This window comes from Callorhinus ursinus, unplaced genomic scaffold, assembly GCF_003265705.2.
Source record: "Callorhinus ursinus isolate GAN/ISIS: 27379988/994484 unplaced genomic scaffold, GSC_fseal_2.0 scaffold13, whole genome shotgun sequence".
Lineage (NCBI taxonomy): Eukaryota > Metazoa > Chordata > Mammalia > Carnivora > Otariidae > Callorhinus > Callorhinus ursinus.
In genome coordinates, this window is record NW_027397075.1 from 13,696,606 (window position 1) to 13,722,009 (window position 25,404).

General features: G+C 52.8%; 2 protein-coding genes across 14 annotated transcripts; one reads left to right on the forward strand and one right to left on the reverse strand.

The window, feature by feature from the left end:
- Positions 1-95: 95 nt before the first annotated feature.
- SRRM2 (serine/arginine repetitive matrix 2) lies at positions 96-18,364 on the forward strand. Of its 13 annotated transcripts, none has more exons than XM_025877403.2 (15): positions 98-262; positions 3,497-3,768; positions 4,641-4,748; positions 4,940-5,104; positions 5,279-5,356; positions 5,789-5,851; positions 5,952-5,984; positions 6,181-6,231; positions 6,403-6,495; positions 7,143-7,338; positions 8,561-15,264; positions 16,005-16,289; positions 17,370-17,483; positions 17,608-17,715; positions 17,806-18,364. In XM_025877403.2, the coding sequence occupies exons 2-15, from the start codon at positions 3,527-3,529 to the stop codon at positions 17,813-17,815; spliced, it is 8,250 nt and encodes a 2,749-aa protein (XP_025733188.2). In that variant the 5' UTR covers positions 98-262; positions 3,497-3,526; the 3' UTR covers positions 17,816-18,364. The 13 variants fall into 13 exon arrangements, 7 of the variants coding, with proteins under 7 accessions (XP_025733190.1, XP_025733188.2, XP_025733185.2 ...); XM_025877400.2 differs by having other exon boundaries at positions 99-270; positions 17,605-17,715; XM_025877399.2 differs by having other exon boundaries at positions 99-262; positions 17,605-17,715.
- Positions 18,365-18,854: 490 nt separating this feature from the next.
- Positions 18,855-23,307, reverse strand: ELOB (elongin B). The gene is made up of 4 exons (XM_025877414.2): positions 23,164-23,307; positions 22,891-23,025; positions 21,659-21,764; positions 18,855-19,024 (listed from the first exon to the last, which is right to left on the reverse strand). The coding sequence occupies exons 1-4, from the start codon at positions 23,290-23,292 to the stop codon at positions 18,912-18,914; spliced, it is 483 nt and encodes a 160-aa protein (XP_025733199.2). The 5' UTR covers positions 23,293-23,307; the 3' UTR covers positions 18,855-18,911.
- Positions 23,308-25,404: the final 2,097 nt, after the last annotated feature.

Here is a 25,404-nt window from a genome sequence, read left to right on the forward strand (position 1 = left end):
CCCTGCGACGCGCGCGAGTGCGTGCTGACGCACTTAGTTGGTCGTGCTGACGTGCAGCGCGGCCCAGGCGGGGTGCGAGTGGCGCAGTCGGAGCCCGCTGCGGCCCCTGAGGAAGCGAGGAGGCGTCGGTGTCGGCTGAGGCGGGCGGACCGGCAAAGCAAGGCGGCAGCTCCAGGCCCCGAGGGACTCGGGAGCTTGAGCAGCAGCAGCGGCAGCACCTCTCCCCCTCGGAGGCGGCGGGCGGAGGAGGCGGCGGCGGCGGGTGAGAGGGTGAGGGAGCGCGCGAGCCGGGTGGGGGAGGGGCGGCGGCCCCCGGCGCGAGGCCAAAGCGCGCGGAGAACGGTCCAGGCCGCCGCGCGCACGCGCGCTCGCCGCCCCTAGCTCACGCGGACGCCCTCGCTCGCCTGCCTCCCCCCTCCCCCTTTGCCTTCCTTCGGTTCCTGTCGCGCGCGGGCTTTTACTGCCCTCCCCCTCCCCCATGGCAACGGCTCGCGCCGCCGACTGCTCTCGGGCTCGCGCGCGCTCGCGACGAGGGGGGGGGGAGCGCTCGCCTCGGCTTCTCGCCTCCCCCACGCGTGCGGCCGAGGAGGCCCTCCCGCGGCTGCCCCTTCCGACATTTTCTCGGCGGGGAGGTGGCGGCGGGGGCCTGTTCCCGGATCTCTTTCTCCGAGCCTCTCCGGCCTTCGGCTTCCCCGTCCCTCCCGCGGGCCTGCCGTCCGGCGCGGAGCCTCCCAGACTCCTGGGCGCCACGCAGCCCCCTCCCCCATGCCTCAAGGCCGAAAATAGGCCTTGGCGGCCCCGCCGCTGCAGGGAGCCCTGGAACTAGGTGCCGCGCATATTTTGGCCTTTCAGGCTTGTTACTTTCGGTCTCGAAGCGGCGGGGAGAGGAGAGCTCCAAACCTTGGTTTTCTTTTTTCTTTCTTCCTTTTTTCTTTTTGAAAGACGTGTTCAGCTCAGGTACGTAAAGGCAGACTGTGTACTTTCCTTAAGTGTTTTTTTGGTTTTCCACTTTTTCGTCGTCGTCTCAAAAGTTATGTTAAAGCTGGGGAGGCCGTTGGAGCCCTTCCTTGGGAAGAAAACGCTGGGCGCCGACTCAGGCATTATTTGTCACCCAACCCTTACGAACCTTCGTTTCCACTCCCGCTTATTTAAGATGTCGTCTGGACCAAAAATTCAAAAAGAGCGTCTTGTCTTTTTAAGTGTGTGGGTTTAGGTTTTGTTTTAGAACTACTAAAAATTCTGGGGGCTCCATAGTGTCCGCCCAGCTACCGAAATGCCCCCTTACTGCGCTTACCTACGTCCATTTTCCTGCACACCCACCTCGTTTTTGGTGCGTTCCTTTTCTTGAGTATCTCAGTGTTGAATTTCCAGATTGCCTTATATTTTTTTGTTAGTTTGGCGTCGTGATTAAATTTCCCAACAAAAGAAATTCTGTTGTCTTGCTTTGCAGCTTATTTTTATTCTTTGATTTTAGCTTGGGTAGCTTGAGTGCTCAGTCTGTGGGCCCAAGTCAAGAATGCCTGTTTAAGTTACCTGGTTTTGATGATTTTTCTGTGTGTTGGTGTTCCTCTTTGGTCTTTCCTTTTAGTTGTTTTGAGGGCTGTTTTGCGGGGGGGGGGGGACTTGTTTCTTAAAAGTTCTACAATTCGTTGTTTTAAAAACCCTTTCCTTAGCTATTGGTTTTCCTTCCTAAGGGAGTGGGAGGATTTTTGTGTGAGGTGGTATGGAAGTGTGGGTGAATGGTTAAGCTAAAGAATTAATTGTATGTCAGAAGCATTCTGTAAGGGAGGCAGAAATTAGGTGGGGTTTAGAGAGGCAAAGAAGGGCCTAGGTTTAGAGTGGGGAGGGTTGGTATTTGAGAAAACAAAAGTGAAGGTTGGAAGATAAAGAAACTGATTTCTTGTGCTGTAAAGAGATTTTTCTTTTTTTTGAGTGTGCATTTCTACTTTTCCTAGATTAGCCTTATTTGTTATTCCTTTACCTTAGTGTTGTTTTCTTTTTGTTTTCAGCCCTCTTGAGTGCTACTGGGATTGGGCAAGGATCCAGCCTTTAGAGTTTGGGGATAGAGGTACAAGCAGTTCTGGAATTGGGCAATTTTCCTTCCATTCACTGTCTCCCCATACTTACATTTTTGTTGTTGTTTTAGTACATTCTTCCAGGTATTTGTGTGCTGTTTTTTTATTCCTGGAATTTTAAAAACGTGGCATTTCTTTTTATTCAATTTTATCTATTAATCTCTCCATTTGTTCCTTGATCTTTGTCTTGGGGTAGTTTTCCCTCATTTATGCTTTCTGAAGCTGTCTTTGACAGGATGAGATGGGGAAAGAAATAAAGTGCGTATAGTAGGGAAAAGGAATAGAGTGTGCATAGCTAAGAAATCTAACCAGAAGAATGGGAGCTTGAGGGCTCTTCAGAGCCATGCTGGGGTTGGGACAGGTTGAGAAGATAGAACTTGGTAGAATGCATGAAGATAAAATGAGAGGGATAAGGAGGCCTGGAAGAGAAACTCTAGGAAGTGAGATACAGGGGATTGATAGGGAAAGCTGACTGATGTTAGTGGAGGGGGCTTCTGATTAAGTTTAGGGCAAGAAATGCAGAGGGTATGGGAACAGTTGGAGCAGAGGAGGCTGATTTGATGTATTCAGAGCATTGAGTTGAAAACAGGTGATGTTAAAGAGGAACTAATGAGACTCGGGTGAGCTGCAAATCATGTAAGAAATCCAAAGGGAAGGAATTTAAAGGAATAAGATACCAGGTGAGGTAGTTGATAGGAACTTATTGATAATTGGAATCAAGGAAATGGCCTCTTACCTCTGGGAGGAAAAATACAAGAGGATCTTACGTCCAAGATTCTGTGTTTCTGATATGCTTACTGCCCTTTATTCTTGAATGTGAGGGTGTACAGGACACTTGGCTTACGTCAGGAACCAATCAGTCCACTTGTTCAAATACGTAGGGGTCGTTTAGTCTGTTTTGTTTTCATAACAGTGTAGTCTGAAATTCTCAGGTCAGTTCTTAGAAGAATCTTTGAACTTGTATTGTGGGCCTTAGTTGCCACAGATCTGTGGTGGTGGTTGTGTGCTGTTTGGAGGCCTGAGTAGGTTACCAGATGTTAGGGATTAGATTAGTTGGTGGTGGAGACAACACTTGTGCTTATTGGGGCCAAGGGAGAATAAAGAGGCAGTGTGGAGAAATTTGAGAGAGACGGGTTTCTTGTTTTCTTAGGGTGGAGAAGAACGTCTAGGTGCAAACAGAAATGGAAATAGCTCTTGCCTTTTGGGGGGAAAGGCTGTAAGAGCTGGGCTGTGATTTTAATGGAAAGTGTGGGAAGGGTAAGGAAGGGTTTTTGTTAGGAGACCAGGAGGATTATGCAGCTAAAAGAGGTTTAGTGTGGAGATTCGTGTTGAAATAGATGAAGCAGAACAAGGATTTGGGTGGTGGTAAGTGGTTAGTTTGGGGTCAGGGGCCTGACCCGTGTTTCCCCGCTCCCCCTCAGGAGCGGTGGTGCCCCCCCGGGCACGGGGCCATGTACAACGGGATCGGGCTGCCGACGCCCCGGGGCAGCGGCACCAACGGCTACGTCCAGCGCAACCTGTCCCTGGTGCGGGGCCGCCGGGGTGAGCGGCCTGACTACAAGGGAGAGGAGGAACTGCGGCGCCTGGAGGCTGCCCTGGTGAAGCGGCCTAATCCTGACATCCTGGACCACGAGCGCAAGCGGCGCGTGGAGCTGCGATGCCTCGAGCTGGAGGAGATGATGGAAGAGCAGGGGTGAGGGGAGGGCTTGGGGAGAGCCAAGCACTGAGTGAGTTGCAGAGCTGGGGGAATTAGGTGGGATGTAGGGAGCTTAGGGTTGGCTGAAGAGGCCTGGAGAGGAGTTGTAGGAGGGGAGGAGATAAAGGAGCTAGAAAATGGAAAGGAGTTAAGGGACAGCTCAAGGTGGGAGATGAGGAAACTGTGTTTGCGACAAGAGGAATCCTTAAGGAGTCTGAATTATTTAGGTGGAGGCACGTGGGGAAAGAGAGGAACCATACAGAAACAAATGTGCTTTAAGGGGAGGTGGGAAAGCAGGTACCAGGGAAGAGAAGATCTAAGGTATAAGCTGACAGGTGTTGTTATTGGTAGAGAAGAGGAAGTAAATGGATTGAAGGATTAAGGCCTTGGAAAGTACACGAAGGCAGGAAAACAGGAATTGGAATAATACCTGCATAAGGGGGGATCATGAGTTGGGTAGGGAAGTGAAATTTTGGAAAAGGGGCACAATCAAGCAGAAGACCTTTTAGAGCAGTGGTTTTCAAACTTCAGCAGTGGCACCTTTTTTATACAATGTACTTTTGGAATCTCAGGAAATACCTGTTGTTGAAGTTGGGGAGGAGCAACTGGAACTCTGCTTAACTTTCCTTTTTTGGCCCCTGGAGTGTAGCATGTTTAAAATCCACTGTTCTAGAGGCTATAGTAAGCGGAGAGAAGAAAGATAACAGGAAGAGATCAGAAAGATTTAAGAGAAAGGCCCTTTGGGTGACAGTGAATTGAAAAGTTTTATGTGTGCATGGGAAGGGATTCTCCTGGGAATGAGGAAACTAAACCTGGGACTGGGGAAAGTGCCTAGTCAAACTTTAACCCTGAAGGGATTTGTTCTTTAGGTACGAGGAACAGCAAATTCAGGAAAAGGTGGCTACCTTTCGACTCATGTTGCTGGAAAAGGATGTGAACCCTGGGGGCAAGGAAGAGACCCCAGGACAGAGGCCAGCGTGAGTGTTTTCACTGTCACTTATTTTCTCTGGATGTTAAATAGCTGCTTCTGTTATTCTCTCTTCTTGTACATTCTCCCTGCTCTCATTTTCTTTTCCCTGGCCCATTTGGCTGCCTACAGATGTGTGAATATGACTCTGTTCTTTGCTCAAACTCCTTCTGACCTTTGTCTTTTTTTTTTACCCCCTAGGGTAACTGAGACTCACCAGTTGGCAGAACTGAATGAGAAGAAAAATGAGAGACTCCGTGCTGCCTTTGGCATCAGTGATTCCTATGTGGATGGCAGCTCTTTTGATCCTCAGCGTCGTGCTCGAGAAGCTAAACAACCAGCTCCAGAGCCTCCCAAACCTTACAGGTACTCAAGGCCGAGAACCTGTCAGCTTTTCTTGATTCTAAGTACTCTGTTACTTGTTTTTGTGAGGGTTTTTTTGGACTATTTCTTATCAAACTGTTCAGATTTTGTTTTGAAGTTGAAACGTCTTAAGATTTGTCTTAGCACTCATCCTGCATCTTTTCATCTTTCTCCAAGCCTTGTCCGGGAGTCCAGCAGTTCTCGCTCACCCACCCCAAAGCAAAAAAAGAAAAAAAAGAAGAAAGATAGAGGACGGTAAGTTAGTTGGAAAGTTACACTAATAGCCAGAGCACTAATCCTGTCCTTTTCTTTCTCTTGCTGAAAATAGTTCTTGGATGCAGGTGAGAGTTGTCAGGGAAGATGGAGTTACCATTCAGATTTCAGTCCGAGAATGAATACGTTTCTTCAGTGGGGAAGGGTTGATTGTGCAGTTCTGCCAACTAAGAACTAAGCAGCGACATCTTAAGTTGGATTTTCTTTCTCATTTTGAGATTTGTTGCTTTATGCTAGAGGTAGTTAGGCCTCTTGGAGAGTAAGTCTGAGACCTTGGTGCTGTTAGGCTAGCACTTTTTTTTTTTTTTTTTTTTTTTTTGCGCTTAGAAGAAGCCTCTTTTGGAGGTGGATTATAAGTGGGAAGGTCAGGGAAGGAGCCGAGCAGAATGACTTTGTTTTTGAACCCGTCTTTAGCAGGTCAGAGAGCAGCTCTCCTCGACGAGAGAGGAAGAAGAGTTCTAAGAAGAAGAAGCACAGGTATGAGGTGGGAGTACGTGGAGTGATTGGAGAGGCTTGATGAGTCCAGGCGTAGGTATTGGTTCATGTTTTTTCTTCTCCCCTCCTTCCCCTTTAACAGGTCAGAGTCTGAATCCAAAAAACGGAAGCATAGGTAAGAGCTTTTTGGGGCATAAGGGGCATAGTGGCACATGGAATGGTGAGCCACGTTGGCCTTACCTGTTCTCTAGGGGGTTTCTTGGAATATAGCTCAATTCTCAGATCTTGCGCTGTTAATTCCCTGATTCTTTCCATTTTACTTTCAGTTTTATTTTAAAATTATTTTTAATAATCTCACTTTTATTCATCAGGTCTCCCACTCCAAAGAGCAAACGTAAATCTAAGGACAAGAAGCGGAAGCGGTGAGTGAATTTGTGCGGATTGGAGGGTAATTTGCTTAGCAAGTAGGCGAAGATTCCTTGGTAGGGGATAGGGGAGAATTAGTTGTGTCCTTGAGAGATGGTAGAGGGTTGAGAGTTGGATGAGGATCTAGTACAAGTGTGACAGAACCCTGAGTTGTGGTCTTCCTTCAGGTCTCGAAGTACAACACCAGCCCCCAAGAGCCGTCGGGCCCACCGTTCAACATCTGCTGACTCTGCTTCCTCTTCTGATACTTCCCGCAGTCGGTAAGGGGTGGTCCAGGAGGAAGGGAGGGAGAGGGACTTGTGGGTTAATCAATTTAATATTTATTGAGCGCCCACGGTGTGCTAGGCGCTGCACAGACCATTCGGAAGACACGGTCCCTGCCCTCTAGGAGCTGACAGGCTAAAGCAACAGGATGGACAGACATATACATTTCCCCTTCTCTTTTTTTTTTTTTTTTTTGTTTATTTTGTTATTTTTTGTTTTGTTCTGATGTATATGGACTGCCAGAATAGGGGGGGTGGTGGTTTGTTCGTGGTGTCTGGGGGAGGAAGGAATCCTTACCCTGGCTTCCTTAATCGGGGAAGGCTTCCTGAAGGAGGTGGGCTCAGAGGTGAGTTGTGAATGAAGTGGGTAGGGAATGGGCAGGGTGGAGGGTTGGGGGAGGTTGGGGGAGGTGAGTAAAGGGGTAGAGGGAGAACGTTTTTGGGGACTGTCTTGGGAAGAAAAGGACCAAAGTGAATTGGACTTGAATTTCCATATGAGTGATTTGAGTCGTGTGTGTAAGAGAAGGCTTTTTGGAAGAGGGTTTGTACATTCAGGAAAGGTGGATGGGAGCTGGGGAGGGGGTTCTCTGTTCTCCCCTGAGCTGATGTCCTTCCTCTTCCCTGCCCTCAATTACCTTCTTCAGGTCTCGAAGTGCAGCAGCAAAAACGCATACAACTGCCTTGACTGGGCGAAGTCCTTCCCCTGTTTCAGGGCGTCGAGGGGAGGGAGATGCACCTTCTAAGGAACCAGGTACCACCAACATAGGGCAGCCTAGCAGCCCAGAGCCCTCTACAAAGCAGCCTAGCAGTCCTCATGAAGACAAAGATAAAGACAAGGAGGTATGTTGCTGAGTTAATGGATGTTTTTTGGGTTGTAGGGTTAGGATGGATGTTTGAAGTGAAGGAGGGAAGTGAAGTTTTTCAAAGAAGTGAATTTAGTTTTTTTTATGCGTTTCACTCTTAGCTATTGAGTTTTCTTTTACATTGGCAAATTTTTAGAATTATATCTTTTAAACTTGACTGGTTATTAGTAGGTTTTATATCAATGTTTTATACTTTTATGTATAGCTTGGGCAAGTTTTTTTTGGTTATATTTAGTTTTAGTACTTGTGTATCTCTATTTTGTTAAATGCTGGTTGTAGCTAAGAGTTTTTAACTCACTGGGTTGCTGCCTGCAATTTGAAAACACTACTGTATTTGTTTTTTCAGTATTTGTCATTTTGTGGTTATTCTGATTGAGTCCTATTCACGATGTTTTTGTGCTTCAGCTATTACATAAATTATTCTTTGCTAAATTCTTAGCTTTTTTGTCCATTTTCCATGTCATCCAGAATTCCTTTCTAAACTACAAGCTGGATCACCACAAAAATTTCTTTTATATTTAAAGTTTTTATAATTTGGTGTGTTTTTCCTTTTCTGTAGTTCACTGTAGTCTTACTTACATAAATCATGTCATCAAATTTTTTCTTTTGTTTTTTTATTTAAGTATTTTTTTTTAAGATTTTATTTGAGAGTGAGAATGAGAGAAAAAGAGCACATGAGATGGGGGAGGGTCAGAGGGAGAAGCAGACTCCCTGCAAAGCAGGGAGCCCAATGCAGGACTCCATCCAGGGACTCCAGGATCATGACCTGAGCTAAAGGAGTCACCTAACCAATTGAGCCACCCAGGCGCCCTATTTCAGTAATTTTTTCAAGGGTGAAGTTAGATGTCTCCCACTTTGGGAAACCGCTTTGTTTCTCCGTTTTTAAAATGCCTTTTTTTTCTTAATGTTGTTATGGCATTTTGTTATGGTTGTTACAAAATACCATGCATTAGTTGTTTGCATTGTGTTTTTTCCTAGATAAGAGTTTTAAAGTGACAGCTTTTCCATATTTTTGTGTTTTCTCCACTTTTTGTATGATCTTTTGTTAATGAATGAGGGCCTGTGGTGAGGAAAGGGATCAGTTGGTGTAATGGGGTGTGCAGAGAAAAATTTCATTGAGAAGGGTGTTGGGCTCTTACAGGTGAAAGGAAGTTTTGGTGCTTACATTCCTATCCATACTTTTTTCCCCCCGCTCTTAGAAATCTGCAGTTCGACCTAGCCCCTCTCCGGAAAGGAGCAGCACAGGCCCAGAACCACCTGCTCCCACTCCGCTCCTTGCTGAGCAACATGGCGGCTCCCCACAACCCCTTGCAACAATCACGTTAAGTCAGGAGCCAGTGAACCCCCCATCTGAGGCTTCCCCACCCCGGGGCCGTTCACTAACTAAGTCTCCTGAGAAACCGCCCCAGTCTTCTTCAGAGAGCTGCCCACCATCCCCTCAACCTACCAAAGTTTCTCGACATGCCAGCTCTTCCCCCGAAAGTCCTAAACCTGCACCAGCTCCTGGGTCCCGCCGAGAAATTTCTTCTTCTCCCACATCCAAGAGTCGCTCACATGGCCGTGCAAAGCGGGATAAGTCACATTCTCATACCCCTTCTCGAAGAGTGGGGAGGTCCCGTAGCCCTACTACTACTAAGAGGGGACGATCTCGGTCTCGAACCCCTACCAAGAGAGGTCATTCTCGGTCCCGATCCCCTCAGTGGCGTAGGTCCCGGTCTGCACAGAGGTGGGGAAGATCCAGAAGCCCCCAGCGACGTGGCCGCTCTAGGTCTCCTCAGCGACCAGGCTGGTCTAGAAGCCGAAATACACAGAGAAGAGGCAGGTCTAGATCAGCAAGGCGAGGCAGGTCACACTCTAGATCCCCAGCCACTAGGGGCAGGTCTCGTTCTAGAACTCCAGCCCGTAGGGCCAGGTCTCGCTCTAGGACACCTGCCAGGCGGAGATCACGATCCAGAACGCCCACCAGACGTAGGTCTCGCTCTAGAACACCGGCCCGGCGGGGCAGGTCTCGCTCTAGAACACCTGCTAGGCGCAGATCTAGGACCCGATCACCAGTACGACGGAGGTCTCGTAGCAGATCACCAGCCAGGAGAAGTGGCAGGTCACGCTCTAGAACCCCAGCCAGACGTGGTCGGTCACGCTCTAGAACCCCAGCCAGAAGAGGGAGATCTCGGTCTAGAACACCCGCAAGACGAGGACGGTCTCGGTCTAGAACACCCGCAAGACGAGGACGGTCTCGGTCTAGGACACCCGCAAGACGAAGATCTCGTAGTAGAAGTGTAATTAGACGGGGAAGATCTCACTCTAGAACGCCACAAAGAAGAGGCAGGTCTGGTTCATCATCAGAGCGGAAGAACAAATCCAGAGCGTCACAGAGAAGGAGCAGGTCCAACTCAAGCCCAGAAATGAAAAAATCTCGCATTTCTTCAAGGCGGAGCAGGTCTCTTTCTTCACCACGGTCCAAAGCAAAATCTCGCTTGTCTCTGCGGCGAAGCCTTTCAGGGTCATCTCCGTGTCCTAAACAAAAGTCTCGGACACCACCAAGGCGCAGTCGCTCTGGATCATCCCAACCAAAAGCTAAATCTAGAACACCACCAAGGCGAAGTCGGTCTGGTTCTTCTCCTCCTTCTAATCAGAAATCTAAAACACCATCAAGACAGAGTTGTTCCAGTTCATCTCCTCAACCTAAAATGAAGTCTGGAACACCACCAAGGCAAGGGTCTGTAACAAGTCCCCAGGTAAATGAACAATCTGCTACGCCACAAATGCAGAGCCGTTCAGAATCACCTGAGCCTGAGATGAAATCTACAACGCCTTCAAGACATAGCTGCTCTGGGTCCTCCCCTCCTAGAGTGAAATCAAGCACATCTCCAAGACGGAGCCGATCTGAGTCGTCATCTCCACAACCCAAAGTGAAGGCAGTAACGTCACCGATCCAGAGCTGTTCTGGCTCCTCTTCTCCAAGTCCTAGCAGGGTGACATCCAAAACACCTCCAAGGGAAAGCAGATCAGAGTCTCCTTGCTCCAAAGTGGAATCTAGACTGTTGCAAAGACAAAGCCATTCTAGGTCCTCCTCACCAGATACCAAAGCGAAACCTGGAACACCACCAAGACAAAGTCACTCAGGATCTACTTCGCCATGCCCTAAAGTAAAGCCCCAAACTCTGTCGGGACACAGTCTTTGTGGATCAAAGTCACCATGTTCCCAAGAGAAGTCTAAAGACTCATCAGCACAAAGTTCTGGATCCTTTTCTCTCTGTCTGGGAGTAAAGTCTAGCACACCACCAGGAGAGCTGTATTTTGCCACCACCTCTTTGCAACAGAAAGGACAATCTCAAACTTCACCAGACCCTAGATCTGATGCTTCGAGTCCAGAAATGAAACAGAGTCACTCTGAGTCTCCATCTCTGCAGAGCAAATCTCAGACACCTCTTAAGGGTGGCTGGTCCAGGTCCTCATCTCCAATCACTGAGCTGGCACCCAAATCTCCAGCAAGACAAGAAAGAATCGAATTGTCAAGTCCTAGGCTAAAATCTGGAATGTCTCCTGAACAGAGCAAGTCTCAGTCTGACTCTACCCTATATCTTGCAATGGACTCTAAATCTCTTCTGGGGCAGAGTAGATTGGAGCCTTCTGAATCGAAAGAGAAAACAGGCTTACTCCTTCAGGAGGATATTACTGCATCATCTCCTAGACCAAGAGACAAATCAAGTCCTCTTCCATTGCAGGATAAGCCTGATTCCTCACCAGTACTCAGAGAGACTCCTAAAACCCCATCAAGGGAAAGAGGTGGTGGTGTTGGATCATCTCCAGATACAAAAGACCAAAGTGCGTTAGCTAAGCCAAGCCAAGATGAGGAATTAATGGAGGTGGTAGAGAAATCTGAAGAAGCCTCAAACCAGGTCCCCTCCCATTTGTCTCCGGAACTTAAAGAAGTGGCTGGAAGTAATTTTGAATCATCTCCTGAAATAGAAGAAAGACCCACTGTGTCTTTAACTGTTGACCAAAGCCAGTCGCAGACTTCTTTGGAAGTGGAAGTCCCTGCAGTGGCCTCAACTTGGAGTGGGCCACATTTTTCTCCAGAACATAAGGAACTGTCTAATTCTCCCCCGAGGGAGAATAGTTTTGGGTCACCTTTAGAATTTAGAAACTCAGGCCCTGTTGCAGAAATGAATACTGGATTTTCTCCTGAAGTTAAAGAAGATTTGAATGGATCTTTTCCTAATCAGCTGGAGACAGATCCATTTGTAGATCTGAAGGAACAATCAACAAGGTCCTCTAGACGCAGTAGTTCTGAGTTATCCCCAGATGCAGTGGGAAAAGCAGGAGTGTCTTCATATCAGAGTGTTTCTTCACCAGTACTTGATGCAGTACCCAGAACACCATCAAGGGAAAGAAGTAGCTCTGCATCTCCTGAACTGAAAGATGGCTTACCCAGAACCCCTTCAAGGAGAAGCAGGTCTGGGTCTTCTCCAGGACTGAGAGATGGGTCTGGGACTCCCTCAAGACACAGCTTATCTGGGTCCTCTCCTGGAATGAAAGATATACCTAGAACACCATCCAGGGGGAGAAGCGAATGTGATTCTTCTCCAGAACCAAAAGCTTTGCCTCAGACTCCTAGGCCAAGAAGTCGTTCACCATCATCCCCAGAGCTCAACAACAAGTGTCTTACCCCCCAGAGAGAAAGAAGTGGGTCGGAATCCTCAGTTGAACAGAAGGCTGTGGCTAGGACTCCGCTTGGTCAGAGAAGTCGATCTGGATCTTCTCAAGAACTTGATGGGAAACCAAGTGCATCTCCTCAAGAAAGAAGTGAATCAGACTCTTCTCCAGATTCTAAAGCTAAGACACGAGTACCGCTTAGAGAAAGGAGTCGATCTGGGTCATCTCCAGAGGTCGAGAGCAAATCCCGACCTTCTCCTCGGCGCAGTAGATCTGGCTCATCTCCTGAAGTTAAAGATAAGCCAAGAGCAGCACCCAGGGCACAGAGTGGTTCTGATTCCTCTCCTGAACCCAAGGCTCCTGCCCTTCGGGCTCTTCCCAGACAAAGCAGGTCAGGTTCATCAAGCAAAGGCAGAGGCCCTTCTCCTGAAGGAAGCAGTAGTTCAGAGTCGTCTCCAGAACACCCACCCAAATCCAGAACTGCTAGAAGAAGCTCTAGGTCCTCACCAGAGCCCAAGACCAAGTCCCGTACTCCACCTCGCCGTCGCAGCTCTCGATCCTCTCCTGAGCTCACTAGGAAGGCCAGACTCTCTCGAAGAAGCCGCTCTGCATCCTCCTCACCAGAAACCCGTTCTAGAACTCCCCCAAGACGCCGAAGAAGTCCTTCAGTCTCTTCCCCAGAGCCAGCTGAAAAGTCGAGATCCTCACGCCGCCGGCGCTCAGCTTCATCCCCACGTGCTAAGACAACTTCAAGGAGAGGCCGTTCTCCTTCACCAAAACCCCGTGGGCTCCAGAGGTCCCGTTCCCGCTCAAGGAGGGAGAAAACCAGAACAACTAGACGTCGAGATAGGTCTGGATCTTCTCAGTCAACCTCTCGGAGAAGACAGCGTAGCCGGTCAAGGTCTCGGGTCACTCGTCGGCGGAGAGGAGGCTCTGGTTACCACTCAAGGTCTCCCGCCCGGCAGGAGAGTTCCCGAACTTCTTCCCGACGCCGAAGAGGCCGTTCACGGACACCCCCGACCAGTCGGAAGCGGTCCCGCTCACGTACCTCACCAGCCCCATGGAAACGTTCAAGGTCTAGGGCCTCTCCCGCCACTCACCGGCGATCCCGGTCCAGAACACCTCTGGTCAGCCGCCGTAGGTCCAGGTCTCGAACCTCACCAGTCAGTCGGAGACGATCAAGGTCCAGGACGTCAGTGACTCGACGGAGATCTCGATCCAGAGCATCCCCAGTGAGTCGAAGGCGATCCAGGTCTAGGACACCACCGGTAACCCGCCGTCGTTCAAGGTCCAGAACACCGACACGCCGGCGCTCCCGTTCTAGAACTCCACCAGTGACCCGGAGAAGGTCTAGATCTAGGACACCACCAGTAACCAGGAGGCGATCTCGAAGCAGAACTTCCCCAATCACTCGAAGAAGATCGAGATCCAGAACATCCCCAGTTGCCCGTAGAAGATCTAGATCTCGCACGTCTCCAGTAACTCGAAGGAGGTCCCGCTCTCGAACCTCTCCAGTGACACGCCGCCGTTCTCGGTCCCGAACACCTCCAGCTATTCGGCGCCGCTCTAGGTCTCGGACCCCACTGTTGCCACGCAAACGTTCTCGAAGTCGCTCTCCACTTGCTATCCGCCGCCGTTCTAGATCCCGTACTCCGCGAACAACTCGGGGCAAACGGTCCTTAACGAGATCTCCTCCTGCCATCCGAAGGCGTTCTGCATCTGGAAGTAGTTCTGATCGTTCACGTTCTGCTAGTCCCCCGGCAACAAGGAATCATTCTGGTTCTCGGACACCTCCAGTAGCACTCAATAGCTCCAGAATGAGCTGCTTCAGTCGTCCTAGCATGTCACCAACACCTCTGGACCGCTGTCGATCACCTGGAATGCTTGAACCCCTTGGCAGCTCTAGAACACCCATGTCTGTCCTGCAGCAAGCTGGTGGCTCCATGATGGATGGTCCAGGTCCCCGAATTCCTGATCACCCAAGAACATCCGTGCCAGAAAATCACGCACAGTCTAGAATTGCACTTGCCTTGACAGCCATCAGTCTTGGCACTGCTCGGCCGCCTCCATCCATGTCTGCTGCTGGCCTTGCTGCAAGAATGTCCCAGGTTCCAGCTCCAGTGCCTCTCATGAGTCTCAGAACGGCCCCAGCTGCAAGCCTTGCCAGTAGGATTCCTGCAGCCTCTGCAGCAGCCATGAACCTGGCCAGTGCCAGGACACCTGCCATACCAACAGCAGTGAACCTGGCTGACTCGAGAACACCAGCTGCAGCAGCAGCCATGAACTTGGCCAGCCCCAGAACAGCAGTGGCACCTTCTGCTGTGAACCTTGCTGACCCTCGCACCCCTACAGCCCCAGCTGTGAATCTAGCAGGAGCCAGAACCCCAGCTGCTTTGGCAGCTTTGAGTCTCACCGGCTCTGGCACACCCCCAACTGCTGCAAACTACCCCTCCAGCTCCAGAACACCCCAGGCCGCAGCCCCTGCAAACCTGGTGGGTCCTAGATCTGCACATGCCACAGCTCCTGTGAATATTGCCAGTTCAAGAACCCCTCCTGCCTTGGCACCTGCAAGCCTCACCAGTGCTAGAATGGCTCCGGCCTTGTCTGGTGCAAACCTTACCAGCCCCAGGGTGCCCCTCTCTGCCTATGAGCGCGTTAGTGGCAGAACCTCACCACCGCTTCTTGATAGAGCCAGATCAAGAACCCCGCCGGGAGGCCCAGGCTCCAGAACCCCACCATCTGCCCTGAGCCAGTCTAGAATGACCTCTGAGCGGGCTCCCTCTCCTGCCTCTAGAATGGTCCAGGCTCCCTCACAGTGTGTTCTCCCTACAGCTCAGGATAGACCTAGGTCCCCTGTGCCATCATCTGCTTTTTCTGACCAGTCCCGAGCTTTGCTTTCCCAGACCCCCCCTGTAGCAGGGTCTCAGTCCCTTTCCTCTGGGACAGTGGCCAAGACCACGTCCTCCGCTGGTGACCACAACGGCATGCTCTCTGGCCCTGTCCCTGGGATGTCCCATCCTGAGGGAGGGGAACCACCTGCCTCCACGGGGGCCCAGCAGCCTTCCCCGTTGGCCGCCCTGCAGCCAGCAAAGGAGCGGCGGAGTTCCTCCTCCTCCTCCTCCTCCAGCTCCTCCTCGTCGTCGTCCTCGTCCTCCTCCTCCTCCTCCTCCTCCTCTTCTGGTTCCAGTTCTAGCGACTCGGAGGGCTCTAGCCTTCCTGCTCAACCTGAGGTAGCAGTGAAGAGGTGAGGGGCTTGCCTTTTACGACTGATTGTACGGGGCAGGTTTGGGGGATGGATGGTGCGGGGGAGGGAGAAGCCCTGTCCAGAGGTTCTCTGCTCTTTGAAGGAGGTACGGGAACCTTGACCCTTAAGCTGGGGGTAGAAGAGAATGCTGGGGTTGGGGGTATGGGGCGGGGGGAGGAGCGGGTCAGGTGAAAGTCTCCAAAGGTTCATTCTCTAGAGGATAATGATGAGTTTTCCGTCTCTACAGAGGACAGAACTAGAGGAAATGGACTTAATTTTACAGCAGGAGGGATGGCAGTTAGACCTCAAGAGGAACTCCCTGGGCTGGAAGGATCTTCAGAGGTCATCCCATCCCTCTCCCTGCCTCCAGGCAGGACGGCCCCTACCCCAGCCAACCCGCACACACGGGGGCCTCCCCAAACTGTGGCTCTCCGTGGAAGGAGACCACCCAGCTCGCCTTCCACACCTGAGCCCAGGGGCCTTATTCCTCCATCAGGGACATTCTTGAGGTTTAGCCTTGATCCCTTGTGCTGCGGGCCCCAGCCTGTTGCTTGTGTTAGCAGAGGTTGGGTCAGCTCGGGCCACCGCTCTCCAGAGAATGCGCTCACTGGCTCTTGGCTTGGAAAGCGCGCAGGGCCTTTCTGCGGCACCCCTCCCCCACTGCCGTTCCTCCAGGCCAAGGAAGGTAGGGTTGGGGCTGGGGCAGCTTGTCTCCTTGTGACGCTCTGCTTCTCCCACAGGGTGCCCAGCCCAGCCCCAGCCCCAAAGGAGGCTATTCGAGAGGGGCGTCCTCAGGAGCCAACCCCAGCCAAACGGAAGAGGCGCTCTAGTAGCTCCAGTTCCAGCTCCTCTTCCTCTTCCTCTTCCTCCTCCTCTTCCTCCTCCTCTTCCTCCTCCTCTTCCTCCTCCTCCTCCTCCTCCTCTTCCTCCTCTTCGACTTCTTCCTCCCCCTCCCCTGCTAAGCCTGGCCCTCAGGCCTTGCCCAAACCTGCAAGCCCCAAGAAGCCACCCCCTGGCGAGCGGAGGTGAGTGCTGCCTTGCTTGAGATGGAAGGGGTGGGGGGAGACCCTGGGTGTGAGATCCCTGCTGGGAGTCTCAGGCGGACTGTGGCGTCTGGTTAGGTGGGAGGAGTTGGGCTCTGCTCTCCCTACCACCTTCACTGTGCCCTGTTGTGGCAGAGGGCTGCACCGTCCAAGTGGGTGCTCCAGTCAAAGTTGTGGAGTCCTAGGTACCGTCCTTTCCCTGCCCCTGACATGCAGCCTGTTCCCTGCTCCCAGGTCCCAGGGATACGAACTTTTAAATCTCCCCATTGCTACTGCCAGGGCTCCGGTCTGGCCACCGTCATCTTTTCCCGACTCTGTCCACAGCCTCTTCCCTGTCTCCCTGCCTCCACGCCATTCTCTTCCACACGTAGCCAGAGGGATCTTTCTAAAACGCACATCTGGTTACTTCCCTTCACTCCACAAATCCTTCCGGGACGCCCTGTGGCCTGCAGGATAAAGCCCCACCTCTGCGGGAATGGCGTGTGAGGCTCTTCACCAACTGGCCTTGCCTGCCCTGTGTTCTCCTCTCCTGCCCGCCCCCACACATGCCCTGTGCTCCAGCCACACCCAGCGCCTTGCAGTCTAAGGAGAACCCCATGCCTTTGGACATGCTGTTCCTTCTGCCTGGAATTCCCTTGTCCGCCTGGTGAACTCCTCGTTCTGCAAGACTCCGCTCAAACAGCACCTTCGAGAAGACTACCCTGCCCCTTCCCTGCCCCACATCCCCTCCCCCCGGGTCCCCAGACCCATTGTACATCGGTCCTTGTGGGGCTGCTTCCCATACACGGGGCCAAGTGGGCCTCCCTTCACCACCAGACTGAGCCCCTCCAAGGGCAGGGACTGTCTTTTATCTTTGCATCCCCCGCTGCACCCCGTGCCCTGCCAGTTGGGGCACTCGGTGGATGGTGTGCGGGCGGATGGGTGAGTGAGCAGACAAAGGTGGGTCTGAGGCTGGCCCTGTGTGGTATGAGGTTTGGTGGTCAGGACCTGGGGGGTGGTCCTGAGTGCCGGCTGGTGGGTTTGGAAGACTCTGGTGCTATGGGGACTTACTCTGCTCTCTAGGTCCCGTAGCCCCCGGAAGCCAATAGACTCCCTCCGAGACTCTCGGTCCCTCAGCTACTCGCCTGCGGAGCGCCGCCGCCCCTCACCCCAGCCCTCGCCACGGGACCAGCAGAGGTAGGGCCTCCTGTCCTAGCCTGGCCAGTATGGCTCTGTGAAGAATTTTGAAAAGGTCCAACGGTACCAGAGGTTGGTGTTGCCTTGTGTGTGGTCTGATGGGTGTACTGTGTCGTTGCAGCAGCAGTGAGCGGGGTTCCCGCAGAGGCCAGCGTGGGGACAGCCGCTCCCCAGGCCACAAGCGCAGGAGGGAGACGCCTAGCCCCCGCCCTGTGCGGCACCGCTCCTCCAGGTGCGTCGTCCTGGCACTCCAGTGCTTGGTCCCCTTCTGAGTGCCCCAGTACTGGCTGGTCTCTGCACTGATTCCTTTTTTCTGTTGCAGGTCTCCTTGAATCCTTCTGGGGGGAATTCCACCACACCCCAAGTTCTGGAGCTGCAGGGAGTGTCCCCTTTCCCTAGCAGAGCCATGGGGAGGGGTCCTTGTCTGCCCCCCTTTGAACCCTGGCAGCATCTTGGGGGAGGGTTCTCTCCTTCCCCTCCCCCCTTTTTTCTTTGTTCCTGTGAAATGTTAATCTCTGTGAGTTTTTCCTGGTTCATGTTTTGGGGGGTTTGGGGTGGGTGGGAATGAGAATGGGAGTTGCGGGAGGGGAGGATACAGTTGGGGACACCCTGGTCTTGAGTTAGAAAGGGCCTGGGAGGCAGTGATGCCCCCTTTTACCTGAGTTCCTGGGGGGGCGGTGGTTTGGAACTTGGGAGCTTTGTGTGAGGTGTTCCTGGAAGGAAGGGGCAGGAGTGGAAATTAGTTGGCCCCTACTGCCCCCCAGTGAGGTTGTGGCCCCTCCCCCAACTTTTCTTCACGTTTCTTAAAGGCATTTTGGTTTTTTAAAATCTGTACAGCAAGAGCAACTTTTTCTGTCAAATAAAAATGAGAAATGCAGGAATTGGGTCTATACATGGTTTATTAGGGGTGGAGAGTTGTTCTCCTACTCTGCTCCCCCTCCCTCCAGTGCACTCTGTTGGCCTCAGACGACATGTGTTGGGTGGATCTAGGCTTTGGGTCCTCCTTGGAGCCCAGTGTAAAGCCCACACCCGGGCTGCAGCTTACTTTTGCTCCTGGCTGCTGCTGCTTAGCTCAGAAGCTACCCAGGAGCCTGCCTAGTGGCAGGAAGTCACTAAAGGAACCAAAGCCCCAAACCTTGGATCTCCAGGTTCCTCCCAGTCCTCTGCCAGTGGCCTCAGAGGGGCAGGTTGGGGTGGGGGTGGACAGCAGGGTCCACAGAGCTTGTGGTCTTTCAGAGCTTGTGGTCTTTCAAGGTGGCCTAGCAAGCAAAGAGGCCTCTGAGGAGTTGTCTTGCAGGGAAGCAGACCCATCCCAGGGAAAGTGATGCCTGAGTCAGGAGAGGGTGCACAGAAAAAGGCAGCAACCAGGCAGACACCCAAATCTCTTTTATTGGGGGGGGTGGCACTGGGGGCAGGCCCGGGGCCTTCTCACTGCACCGCTTGTTCATTGGCGCTGCTTCCTGAGTCCTGTGGCTTCATCACATCGGGCAGCTCAGGTGGGCTGGAGAAGGGCTCGATGCGCAGGGCCTCGAAAGCTTCATCTGGTGGACAGGGGTGGGTGGGTGGGTGGGGAGAACTGGAGGAAGCAGCCACCTCTGTCTAGCTTCTGGTGTCCTCTGAGCAAATCCCCACCTCTGCAGAGTCTCTTCCATGATCTTACTAGAATGAGTCCCACCCCTACAGGCCCAACCTGGACTGCCCATCACCCCCGCATCCAAGTCCGTTTCCTCACCCTTTTAACACCTACTAGTGACACTGTGCGCAGACCCTTACCCATTTGTCTCCCCTCACCTAGAATCTCCACCATCTCCTTGTTCCATTCACACCTCCTCTCCACTAAGTACAGATTTTTTAAGTTCAGACTGTTCTTCCCCTGCTTAAAACCTTCTAATAGCTTCCCATCACACTGAATAAAATCTCAAATCCATTGCCCTTTGTCCACCTGTCTCCTGTGTTCCCCACAACAACCTCTTTCCTGCCTCAGAGCCTTTGTATTTGCTAGTCCCTAGCCTGCCACTCTGAACGGCTGGTTGTCTGGGGGCATTCAAGGGGTTGACCCAAAACACTCCTCAGAGAAGCCTTCCCCAGCCACCCTACTAGTCACTGCATCCCAATACCTGTGCATTGGTACAGCAGAATTTACCTAACACTAGCCAAAATGGCCGTTTCTTTTGACCAAGCTGCTTTCCCCACTAGAACAGCAGCTCCAGAAAGCCCTGTCTTGTTCCTGTCACCTCAGCACAAAGCAAACAAGCCCCATTTCCTAACTTTACTCCTGCACTTTCTTCCAACAGGGAGACTTCTCTGCACCCGGCTCAGGGTTCTCAACCAATTAGGCCCCCTTAGGAAAGCTGGCCATGTCTGGCAACAGTTTCGGTTGTCATAACTTGGCAAAATGGGTAGATGGCCATCTCTAATAGTGGCCAGAAATGCTAAACATCCTGCAGTGCACAAGACACCTCACACACAATTACCTGACCTCAGATGTCCACAATGCTGAACTTAAAGACCCATAGCTCAGCTTAACTAATTCAGCTTCGAAACCACAAATCTGCAGTGACAATTCTTGCCTTCATCATTTCTCCCATTTTTGGGTAGGTCTGGACAATGCCATTTAACACTTGATTTGACTGAGCAGCCAGTTTGGGGGGTAGGGTAAGTTCTGTGCTGCTCTTCCAAAAACTCTGTAAGGAAAACAACTACCCACGCAGAAGTGCATTTTTGCAACAAAAGTAGCCCAAGGGAGGAACAAAGAACAGCCGGTCCATATCAAGACCACAATCTCCTGCCCCAGTGGTGATGCCACCTAGGGTCTAGTCACCCCCCACATTCAATGCCCTAACTGGGGTCATGGGGAAGAACAAATCCCCTCCCTGTGTTGTGATTTTTTTCATCAACAAAATATGCCTGCTGACCTCTTCCAAGAGTCTCTGCAAGCCTACAGGAGACTGCCTTTAAGAGGAAGGGCTACGTCCTCCAGGAGAATGTAGCCAAGCCTTGGCTTAGGAAGCAGAATGGGAGATGTGCTTTCAGTCCTCACCTGCCCCCCTCAGAAGGGTACCCCTGTACAGGGCCTAACCTGTGCAAAGTCTGCACCAGCTGTGCACCTACTTTCATGTTACTGAAAGGGTGAGGGGACCCACATGAAGGCCCTTAAGATTTCCATTTCCTGAGCCCCTCAGGCCAAGGCGTGGGGCCCTTGGGGGCTCACACCGCCTGTAAGGCTGCCCTAAGTGTCACACACCTCTATGGAGATGGGAACTCCAGCCAGCAGAACGGGGGGTGGGCAGCGTGAAGCAGCTGCCCAAGGACATGGTCATTGAGGCCTGGCAGTGATCCTCATGAAATTCAAAAGTGTGGCTAAGGCTATACACTCGCTCAACCTTCACTGCACTTTTTGTCACAAGAAGCCAGAAAAATTACTAATCAACCAAGTTTACTCCACACAACTTGAACACTACAACCCCTGTTCAAGTTTCTAGAGACAATAAAATCCAAACCTCTCTTTTTCTTGGGGGAACGAGGTACACTGGAGAGCAGTGAACCACCCCCACCCTTGGGTTTCTAAGCACTGGGCAGGGGGCATGTGGTTCATGAGAGCACAGTCCCTGGGGCAGGCAGGGACTGGACATGAATTCCGGACCTGGCAGTCCCAGCAAGTGACCTAATTTCCCGAGGTTCACTCACTCATCCTTAAGATGGGCACAACACATGTCTGGCATGCACAGAGATGGTGGGAGATTTAAGTGATGCCCCGTAAAGACTGGCATGGTGCCCAGCTCAGGCAAGGTCCCAGCCGTCTGCATCTGAACTGTAGCTCCCTACATGACTGCTGGCAAGACTCAGTTTCCACGACTCCCAAGTGGGGATAGCCATACTTCCCTCTCGGGGTACCAACTATTAAATGGAACAACAGAAATAAAATGCAAAGCACAGGACCCAAAACTCACTAAAACCTCTAAACAGAAGCTGGTATAGTGATTAGGGATATCTGAATCCTTCCTACAAGCATCTCCTCTGCCTTTTTTTCCCTTTGTGGATAAACAAATACACAAGATACTGCCTGCGCTTTATGGACTAGAAAGCCACTGCCCTGGAGGCTGGGAGGAGGAACAGCAGGCTCCCCAGTGACCCCTTTCTTTGGCTGTTTCACCCCGCCTGGCCGCCCCGCTCACCTGCTCGAAAGGCCAGCCCTACAGTGGCTGGGGCCTGCGGCCGTGCTGTCTGACTGGTGAAGCCACACTCTCCCAGTGTCTTGCCGTCATCCAGAAGCTGGTCATCCTGAGGAGAGAGGCAGGCAGGGTGTTGGGAGAGGCCCCGGGAGGGGTGAGTCCCAGACTTCCCTGGTCAGCAACTACCCTGAAAGTCAGAAGAAGAAAGATAGATGGCCCCAAGTGGGGCCCAGGACCACCCCCAGAACGTATCAAACACAATTTCCAGGGCTACACAAGACTTTCCAAATCAGAACTTCTCAGGGTAGGGCTCTGGAATCTCATTTGCCCTCCCAAGACTCCAGGTGCTTCTAATTTCAAGAGTCAGTGACCCAGTCTCTCCTCTAATTTCAAGAGTCAGTGACCCACTCTGTCCACTAGTAGACCTGATTTGAATCCCAGCTCTGCCACCTTGGACAAAGCGGTTGATCTTTTGATGGGCAATTTATCTGTAAGATGGGAATTACTGGAACTCCCAACTTGTAATGCAGCCAGGAGGTTTCAATGATTGAAGTAGACCCAGAAAGCAAGGAATACAGTACATGCATGGAAGGAGCACAGGCAGCAGGGAAGCCTCCTCGGACGCGCGGCATAAGAGACTTCCAGAGACTAACAGAGGCTCAGTTTGGAAGGAAAAGCCAGTTTCCGTTTCCAACGAGAATGAGATCAGTGCACTTAGGTGAAGGGCCCCATGCTGCTGGACACGTGAATTGGGCCAAGAGCACGGACTCCCCCATGAAAACACAAAGCCCCAAGCCATTTTCTCTACATAACTGCAGTTGGTTAGAGGGGAAATAACGAACTTTCAGAGCATCGGCAGGAGCTTGGGGAGTAATGCGCTCGTTGGGTGGAGGCCTGCTGGGCCGCTACTCACCCCGACACCCTCCGCTTGTCTGTAGTAAGGAGTGGGGATGAAGGGGTGCGCTTCTGACGGGCCCGAGGGGCACTAAGGGCAACGGGGTTCAAACCCCGGCTCTGCCGCTGACCTTGGGCTGAACGGTCACCTCGCCCAGCCTCAGTTTCCCCAGCCCGCCGCCGCGGTGATGAGACACGCCGCCAGCCCCCCGAGAAGCACCCGGAGACCCCCGCGCGCCCCCCGGGGCCGCCTCGTCTCCACGCGGGGGAGTTCCGGCCACTGTTTACACCAACGACGCGGCCGCCCCGCAGCGCCCGCCCCCGCCCGCTCGGGGCCGCACCTTGTACAGCCGCTGCTCGTCGGGCGGCCGCTTGAGGATGCCCTCGACGATGCGCTTCAGCTCGAACACAGTGCTCGACTCCTTGGCGTCCGTGAAGATGGTGGTCTTGTGGCGCCGGATCATGAGGAACACGTCCTGGGAGCGACCGGCTGGCGTGAGCGCGGAGCCCAGCCGCCCCCGCCCCCGCCGCTGGCCGCCCCCACCCCCAGCCCCGCGCGGCCCGCCGGCCCCCGCTGCCCCCGGCCCGCCGCCCCTCCCCCCGCGCCCGCTCACCATCGCGGCGGCTGCCTGTCCCCCCCTCGACGCGCCGGCGCGGCCGCGCTCCGCCCCGTTCCCGGCAGCCCGCGCGTCCCGCCCCAGCGTGCCTCGCGTCGGCGGCCCCGCCCCCCCCGCCGCCGCCATTTTAAGTGATGCGCCTGGCGCTCCATCCGGCTGCGTGTCCGGCCGCCATCTCGGCGCCGTGGCGTGGTGGGCGTGGGGCAGGGGTCCGGCGCGGCAGGTGGCGGCGCCATCTTGGGAGTGGCAAAGTTGAGGCGCCCCTCTTGCAGTCAGGGGGTGGTCTGGGTGCAGGCTCGGCCCTTTGTGGGGGGAACGTTGGGAGCTGACCTGGCGAGTGTAGAGTACCCCCACATCCCAGGGAGGGTCAGTGAAGGTCGGCTCATAATTGAGGGGCTCCCTGGCCTCCGTTTTGAGGGGGTGATAATTCTGGACCTTCTGGCTGCTCCCGTGGGTGGGCTGTCCTCATTTCCACGCCCAGCCTTGGCTGGACCTTGTGGCCGGGAAGGACCCCAGGAAGCTGCCCTGGGCGTTAGAGAGTGGGCGGGGAGAACTCCCAGGGAAAACGCCATAAGGCTCGGGATGCCTCAGCCGGTGAAGCCTCTGCCTGCAGCTCAGGTCATGATCCTAGAGTTCCTGGGATGGAGCCTCGCGTCGGGCTCCTTGCTCAGCAGGGAGTCTGCTTCTCCCTCTTCCTGCTGCACCCCATGCTTGTGCTCTGACAAATAAAATCTTTTAAAAAAATGCCATAAGGCTCTGCCAAAGTTGGTGCTCACTCCCCAGGGTGAGGAGGAAGGAGGAGTCCCCCAGCCCAGGGGCTTGGGCAGCTGCCCCCCCTCGCTGCGTGCGTCCACTCGGGCTCTGGAAGTGCCTGTAGACTTGGTTTCCCTGGCTGGCTACCCTTCTATGGGGTTTCCCTACCAACAGTCTAGGCCTTACTTCTTGGGTGTGGGGACACCGTCCTGCCTTACCCCAGGCTGCAGTTACACTGGAGGAAGGAAAAGAGGTTTTTTCTCTTTCATAGCCAGTACTGGGAGGGAGAGAGCCTCAGCTGGGCCGCTGATGGCATGTGTCAGACATGCCGGGGCACCCAGTGAGCCGGTGGATGGCCCTGGATGCCAAAAAGTGCTGCCGATGTTGGGGGTTGCAATTTGACTGACAATTCTTCAGAGTGGGCACAATCTGAAGATGCTGCTGCCTTGGCCCTGAATCGAGCTGGTGACTAACGACTATTAACCTTAAGAAAATAAAACTGCCAAGTTATTTTACCAGCAAAACTGGGCTTATGTGGGGAAAGCAGAGAATTATAAGCCAGGACGAGCAAGCTGCAGCAAAGCCAGAGGCAAGTCCGCAGAACAAAGAGAAACTCTCATATAGAGAAAAGGGGAAACTGGGAGGGCTGTTATAAACAAAAAGTTCTTTGGAATAAAGTGAGTTTTAATAGTAGCTTTTTCTTTTCTTTTTAAGATTTTATTTATTTGACAGAGAGAGAGATAGTGAGAGCAGGAACACAAGCAGGGGGAGTGGGAGAGGGAGAAGCAGGCTTCCTGCCGAGCAGGGAGCCCGATGTGGGGCTCAATCCCAGGACCCCGGGATCATGACCCGAGCCAAAGGCAGACGCTTAACGACTGAGCCACCCAGGCGCCCTAATAGTGGCTTTTCATTGGCTGGGCTGTTGCCTGCCTCCTGCTGGGTTAGTAAAGCAGCATGCACCTGCCAGGTGTGACTTCCCCCTGGGGCTGCAATTGATGAGCGAGAAGGCTGAGAGCGCCCCCTGCTGGCCCCGGGGCTGTGTTCTAAATGAGGTTTCCTTTCACTAATTTTCACAGGGCGGGCTGCGTGCTCAGACCACCGGGGATTCAAATACTTGGTCCCGGCGCTGCCTGTGCAGCTTTGGGCAGTTAACTTCATGAAAGTCCAGTTTCCTCTTCTTTAAGATGAGAGAACAGCTGTTTGTAAAGTTTGTAGATTTTCATCAAGAATTGGTACTCAGTAGGTGTTTCTAAAACTGTAACCGTAATTATTTTTGACTTCTAGCCTCTGCCTCCTCCAGAGCTCCCTGAAGTCCTCTCCCCTCCTGTGACTCTTCCCTCCCTGACCCTCAGCAGCCCTGGCTCCCTGCTAACTCCCCTGCCCCTGACTGACCTCCACCGCTGCTTCTTCACCCGAGTCAGGAGGTGGTGGACGAGTCACTGGTGCGGAGAGTCCTTGGCTCAGGCCGAAGATTTTCATCTTATT